The sequence below is a fragment of the Elephantulus edwardii genome, unplaced genomic scaffold, assembly GCF_000299155.1.
Source record: "Elephantulus edwardii isolate Elephantulus edwardi_28Jun2011 unplaced genomic scaffold, EleEdw1.0 scaffold00018, whole genome shotgun sequence".
In the NCBI taxonomy this organism is placed as follows: domain Eukaryota; kingdom Metazoa; phylum Chordata; class Mammalia; order Macroscelidea; family Macroscelididae; genus Elephantulus; species Elephantulus edwardii.
The window spans coordinates 26,705,696-26,712,925 of record NW_006399768.1 but is presented as its reverse complement, the minus strand read 5'-3'; the positions used below and the strand labels follow the sequence as shown (position 1 = coordinate 26,712,925).

At 40.0% G+C, this 7,230-nt stretch overlaps 1 protein-coding gene across 1 annotated transcript in view; it reads left to right on the top strand.

Annotated features, from left to right (window-relative positions):
* The first annotated feature begins 709 nt into the window (after nucleotides 1–709).
* Nucleotides 710–7,230, top strand: part of FAT1 (FAT atypical cadherin 1) — a 137,731-nt gene continuing 131,210 nt past the window's right edge. The window contains exon 1 of the mRNA XM_006882264.1: nucleotides 710–3,974. Within this exon, the coding sequence (XP_006882326.1) occupies nucleotides 710–3,974 (3,265 nt within the window). The remainder of the gene's footprint in view (nucleotides 3,975–7,230) is intronic.

Below are 7,230 nucleotides of genomic sequence, written 5' to 3'. Positions count from 1 at the left end.
ACTACCTTTAAATAATAATGCAGTGCTAAATGAGACAATAAACCTTTACATTGCATAGTAGGTGAACTTTTTATTCCCCCAAAGAGTTAGTCTTTTGAAGAGAATTTTTGCAAAGGGGTTAGAGTTAGAAGCTTATCATTATGAATGGCCATATTAAACTACTGTTGAGGTTTTCTTTCCTCTTAAATCAATTTTTGGAAACTCAGCACGCTTAGGATGTTAGTAGCATTAAGATTATGCTTCTGAGCATTTAATATACTTAAAAGTAAATGTAAGCCATGTATATTATTTACCTTTTTAAATAAATGCTGTATTTGCCTTGAGGATTGAAGAATAAGAATGTGGTTTGTTATATTGGAGTCTTTCATTTAATGTTAATTGTGATTCCTTAACATTAGTGAAAAATGAAAAAAAATATTGTTGATGTTAAACAGTAGTTCTAGACATAAAAGTTTATCAGACAGAAGAAAAGTCAAAAAAACAAACTTTTTTTCATATTCTATATTGATGAAAAATCCTTTTTTATTTCTAATTTTAACTGAAGTTTACAGGAAAGTTGGATTTTCATTTATTCATAAAATACTTTTTAAAATATAAGGGTTAAAAAGGGAGATTTTAGGAAAGAAAAAAAATATTTTTGGTTTGTTTAATCCCCTGAAGTAATTTTTCTTGTTTCATTTTTCTGTTTTAGGTTCCTGAGAGTTGAGCAATGGGGAAACATTTGGCCTTGCTTCTGCTCCTGCTCCTCCTCCTCCAGCATTTTGGAGACAGTGATGGAAGCCAAAGACATGAACAGACTTTTCTCCAGTTTACACATTTCCAGTACAATGTCACTGTGCATGAGAACTCTGCAGCCAAAACCTATGTTGGGCATCCTGTAAAGATGGGGATTTACATTACAAATCCATTGTGGGAATTAAGGTACAAAATCATCTCAGGAGACAATGAAAACTTGTTCAAAGCCGAGGAGTACGTTCTTGGAGACTTTTGTTTTCTAAGAATAAGGACCAAAGGAGGAAACACAGCTATTCTTAATAGAGAAGTAAAAGACCATTACACATTGATAGTGAAAGCAGTCGAAAAAAATACTAATGCTGAAGCACGAACAAAGGTCAGAGTGCAGGTGCTCGATACAAATGACTTAAGACCATTGTTCTCACCAACCTCGTACAGTGTTTCTTTACCTGAAAACACAGCCATAAGGACCAGTATTGCAAGAGTCAGTGCCACAGATGCAGACATAGGAACCAATGGAGAGTTTTACTACAGTTTTAAAGACCGAACAGATATGTTTGCTATTCACCCAACTAGTGGTGCCGTCGTTTTAACTGGTAGGCTTGATTATACAGAGACCAAGCTCTATGAGATGGAGATTCTTGCTGTGGACCGTGGAATGAAATTATATGGTAGCAGTGGGATCAGCAGCATGGCCAAGTTAACAGTTCATGTCGAACAGGCCAATGAATGTGCTCCTGTGATAGCTGCAGTGACACTGTCACCATCAGAACTAGACCAAGACCCAACATATGCGATCATAACAGTGGAGGACTGTGATCAGGGTGCTAATGGGGAAATAGCTTCTTTAAGCATTGTGGCAGGCGACTCTCTTCAGCAGTTTAGGACTGTTAGATCTTCTCCAGGGAGTAAAGAATATAAAATCAAAGCAATTGGTACCATTGATTGGGACACCCATTCTTTTGGCTATAATTTGACACTTCAAGCTAAAGATAAAGGAACTCCTCCCCAATTCTCGTCTGTGAAAGTCATTCATGTGACTTCACCACGTTTCAAAGCTGGGCCAGTCAAGTTTGAAAGGGATATTTACCGAGCCGAGATCAGTGAATTTGCACCTCCCAACACACCTGTAATCATGGTAAAAGCCACACCTAATTATTCCCACTTGAGGTATGTTTTTAAAAGTACACCTGGAAAAGCCAGATTCAGTCTAAATCACAACACTGGCCTCATTTCCATTTTAGAACCGATTAAAAGACAGCAGACATCCCTTTTGGAACTGGAAGTAACAACAAGTGACAGAAGAGCCTCTACCAAAGTCATGGTGAAAGTCTTAGGTGCAAATAGTAACTCCCCTGAATTTACCCAGGTAGCGTACAAAGCATCTTTTGATGAGAATGCACCAGTTGGTACAAGTGTCATGAGTGTGAGTGCTGTAGACCCTGATGAGGGTGAGAATGGATATGTGACTTACAGTATTGCAAATTTAAATCATGTGCCATTTGAGATTGACCATTTCACTGGTGTGGTGAGCACTTCAGAAAACCTGGACTATGAACTTATGCCTCGGGTATATACTTTAAGGATTCGTGCATCAGACTGGGGTTCACCCTATCGCAGGGAAGTGGAAGTTCTGGCTACAGTTACTCTCAATAACTTGAATGACAACACACCATTATTTGAAAAAATAAATTGTGAAGGAACAATTCCTAGGGATTTAGGTGTGGGAGAGCAAATAACTACCGTGTCTGCTATTGATGCGGATGAACTCCAGTTGGTACGATACCAGATTGAAACTGGAAATGAACTAGGTTTGTTTAGCTTAAATCCCAGCTCTGGAGTACTGTCATTAACACAATCACTGATGGATGGCTTAGGTGCAAAGGTGTCTTTTCACAGTCTGAGAATTACAGCTACTGATGGAGAAAATTTTGCCACACCATTATATATCAACATAACTGTGGCTGCCAGTCGCAAGCCAGTGAACCTGCAGTGTGAAGAGACTGGTGTTGCCAAAATTCTAGCAGAGAAACTTCTACAGGCAAATAAATTACACAATCAAGGAGAAGTTGAGGATATTTCCTTTGATTCCTACTCTGTTAATACTCATGCACCACAGTTTAGAAATATTCTTCCAACTAGTATTGAGATCAAAGAAAACCATCCTGTGGGTTCTAACATCATTTTCATGAATGCTACTGACCTTGACTCTGGTTTTAATGGTAAACTAGTCTATGCTCTTTCTGGAGGAAATGAAGATAGTTGCTTCATTATTGATATGGAAACAGGAATGTTAAAAATTTTATCCCCACTTGACCGTGAAACAACAGATAAATACACCCTCAATGTTACTGTGTATGACCTTGGCATACCACAGAAGGCTGCTTGGCGGCTTCTTGATGTCACTGTACTGGATGCCAATGATAATCCACCTGAGTTTTTACAGGAGAGCTATTTTGTTGAAGTAAGTGAAGACAAGGAGATAAATAGTGAAATCATCCAGGTTGAAGCTATAGATAAAGATCAAGGACCTAATGGACAAGTGACATACTCTGTTCTTACAGACACAGACAAGTTTTCAATTGATAGCATGACTGGGGTTGTTAGAATCGTGCGCCCTTTGGATCGTGAAGTACAGCAGGTGCATTATTTAAAGATTGAAGCCAGGGACCAAGCTGAAGAAGAACCCCAGCTGCTTTCCACTGTACTTTTGAAAGTGTCACTAGAAGATGTTAATGACAACCCACCCAGGTTTATTCCATCTAATTACCGTGTGAAAGTTCGAGAAGACCTTCCAGAAGGAAGCATAATCATGTGGTTAGAGGCCTATGATCCTGATGTAGGACAGTCTAGTCAAGTGAGATACAGTCTTCTGGACCATGGAGAAGGAAACTTTGATGTTGACAAACTCAGTGGAGCCCTTAGAATTGTACAGCAATTAGACTTTGAGAAGAAGCAAGTGTATAATCTCACTGTCCGGGCCAAAGACAAAGGAAAACCAATTTCTCTATCTTCCACTTGCTATGTTGAAGTTGAAGTAATTGATGTGAATGAGAACTTACACCCACCAGTGTTTTCCAGCTTTGTGGAAAAGGGCTTTGTGAAAGAAGATGTGGCCATTGGTTCATCAGTAATGACAGTGTCAGCGAATGACCAGGACACAGGAAGAGATGGAGAGGTCCGATACTCCATTAGAGATGGCTCTGGCCTTGGTGTTTTCAGAATTGATGAAGAAACAGGTAAATAGATTTTTATTACTCTTCTGAGATAAACATCTGCCCTCGTTGACAGTTTCTTCACAGTTCCTATCTGTTGTATAAGTAGAAGTGCACATAATGTGATGTAGTTGACCAAGGAGATGGAACTGAGTGGACCTGAAAGTAAGAGAGCAGGGGTAAATTGCACCTGTTCTCTCTGATGTACTCTCCTGTTATGTACCCTGTGTACTTATCATAAATCATGTGGTTTTGTTGTAACTCTGAAAAGCCCTTCCAGATATTTCAAGTGTTTGACTATTTAGTGTGTTTGCAGATTCCTACTTAGAATAACTACCACCATCACATTGAGTGCCACCCCTTAGATAAATATACACTTGCAGAATTAGGCAGTGCATACCAGGAAGACTGTGCTAAAACTTATGTAACCTTTATTTACTACCTCATCCAGATCTGATTGAGAGGCACATGTGGAAAGTTGGATTGAGAAAACCTAGCTTGGAAACAGGCTGTCAATTGTTAATCGGGTGACTTTAAGACAAATTAATTATCTTCTTAAAACTTATTTTATTCTTCCTTAAAATGGAAAGACAACTTTCTTAAGATTTATGTGCAGATAAAGTGAAACAGCTTGATTTAAGTGAAAGAGCTTAGCATTTGTTGGGTCTATTTGTGCTCATTCAAAATACTGGAAATGCTCTTTAACCTAGAATAAGATCCTATAACCAGAGCCTTTAAGATAGTAATTCATGCTAGAGTCTGTTTTATTTTCCATTTTGTACATACCTTTTAGATGTTCTTCCTAGGCTTTGGAAAAGGAATGCTTGTGGTACAAAAGTTTAGTGCTGGACAGCTAACTGAAGGGGCCAACAGTTCTGAACTACCTGGGCTCCCTTGGAGAAAGTTACGGAAGTCTGTTTCCATAGAGATGTATTTATATTGGGAACCCTGTAGGGCAGTTCTACTCTTTCTTATAGGGAGCTCTGGTGGCTTAGTGGTAAGGAATTGCACTGCTAACCAAAAGGACAGGGTTTGACTCTACCAGCTGCTCTTTAGGAGGAAAATGAGCATCTCCTTTGCAAATAAACTGCCTCAGAAAATCGTTCCTCTGGAAGGTCAGCTGTGAGTTGGTTCTGACTAAACAGTACATAACAACAGGTGTGTCTTAAGGGGTCACTGAGTCAGAATTGATTTGATAGCAATGAGTGTGTTGGTTGTATGTAAGTCTAGCTCATTCATTTTTAGTCCTTAATCAGCACTTAGCAAAATATGCCTGCACCACAGAAGTGGATTCATAAATGGTAAAAGAACAAATAAGGAAATTAGTATTTTACCTACATCTTGGCTTCTGAGAATGGTGTTGTTGTTGTTGTTGTTATGTGCCGTCGAGTCGCTTGCGACTCATAGTGACCCTGTGTACAACAGCCCTAAACTCTGCTCTGTCCTGTGCCAATCTCACTGTTTCTGACACAGGCAGTCGTCAGAACAGAGCAAGGGAACACTGCATGGTTCAAAATTGGGAAGGGCGTACGCCAGGAATGCATCCTATCTCCATACCTTTACAACCTATATGCAGAACAGATTATCCGGGAGGCTGGGCTCTAGGAGGAGAAATGTGGGGTCAAGATTGGTGGACGATTTATCAACAATCTGCGTTATGCAGATGACACAACTCTGCTTGCTGAAACTGAAGAGGACCTGAAGCGCCTGCTGCAGAGTGTCAAGGACTGCAGCCTACAATATGGATTGAGGCTCAATGTCAAGAAGACAAAGATTCTCACCACTGGACCAATTGGCAGCATCAGGATGGATGGTGAAGAGATTGAGATTGTACACAGCTTTAGTTTGCTTGGCTCCACAGTCAACAGTCTTGGCACCAGCAGCCAGGAAATTAAAAGGCGCATTGCCATGGGAAAGTCTGCTGTTAGGGACCTCTCCAAAGTGCTGAAGAGCAATGGTGTCTCTCGGGAGACTAAGGTGTGTTTGATACAGGCCATGGTCTTCGCAATCACTTGTTATGCATCAGAGAGTTGGACAATGACCAAGGAGGATAGAAGGAGAATTGATGCCTTTGAGCTGTGGTGCTGGAGAAGAGTATTGAGAATACCATGGAATGCTAGGAAAGCAGATTTGTCCTGAAAAGGGTTAAACCGGGTGGCTGGTTGGAGACAAGGATTCTGAGGCTCTGTCTAACATAATTTGGACATGTTGTGAGGAAAGACAGGTCCTTGGAGAAGGACATCATGCTTGGGAGGGTGGAGGGACGGTGTAGGAGGGGAAGGCCCTCTATGAGGTGGATTGATTCAGTGAGGGACAGGTCCTTGGAGAAGGACATCATGCTTGGGAGGGTGGAGGGACGGTGTAGGAGGGGAAGGCCCTCTATGAGGTGGATTGATTCAGTGAGGTGATTCTGAGAATGATAGTTCAAAAAAAAAAAGAAATTGAACAATAATAAACTGGTCATGGTTAGGGCTCAGTTTATTTATTAATCTTACTCTGTTTATCTACAATCTAATAAAGACACTTTTTTGAAAACATTATGACTTTTTATGTCAACTATAGCACAGGTCATTGGAATAGATAACACCCATCTCAAGGTGTACTTGCACATTTGGTGGTTGCAATCATCACTACTAGTTGCTGTTAGTAATTTCTTTTTTTCATATTAAATTTTATTAATTTTAATGAACATTTACAGATATTTTGCGTTTTCATTCATTCATTGTTGCACTTTTTCTCTTCCCTCCTCCCCAGTTTGTTCTTTTTTTCCCCTTTGAAAGTCTGTTTTAATTGTCCAATTGCCACAGTACTTGTCAAAGCCAGTTCTGATTAATCTCCTTTGTCAGTGTGTCCTTTGCCATTCCCTATCACTTCTCCCTGAGAGAGACTTCACCCTGATTCATAAGGAAAAGGGGACAGCGTATTCTCTTAGCTACTTCCTGCTGAAAAGGGACACTGTAGGTTTCAGGGTGAAGATCTTCTCTCACAACTCTAAAGGGCCCCTTTGACAATAGGAAACACGTAGACTGTTAGGGAGATTGATTTTGGAATTTAGATGCAGTGTTTCTATTGTGCTTAGCATTTTCTCTTAGCTAATTCCTGCTGAAAAGGGACACTGTAGGTTTCAGTGTGAAGATCTTCTCTAACTACTCTAAAGGGCCCCTTTGGCAATAGGAAACACATAGACTATTACGGAGATTGATTTTGGAATTTAGATGCACTGTTATCAATTGTGCTTAGCCGTACATGTTCATATCCTTGAAGATGTATCATGCAAGTG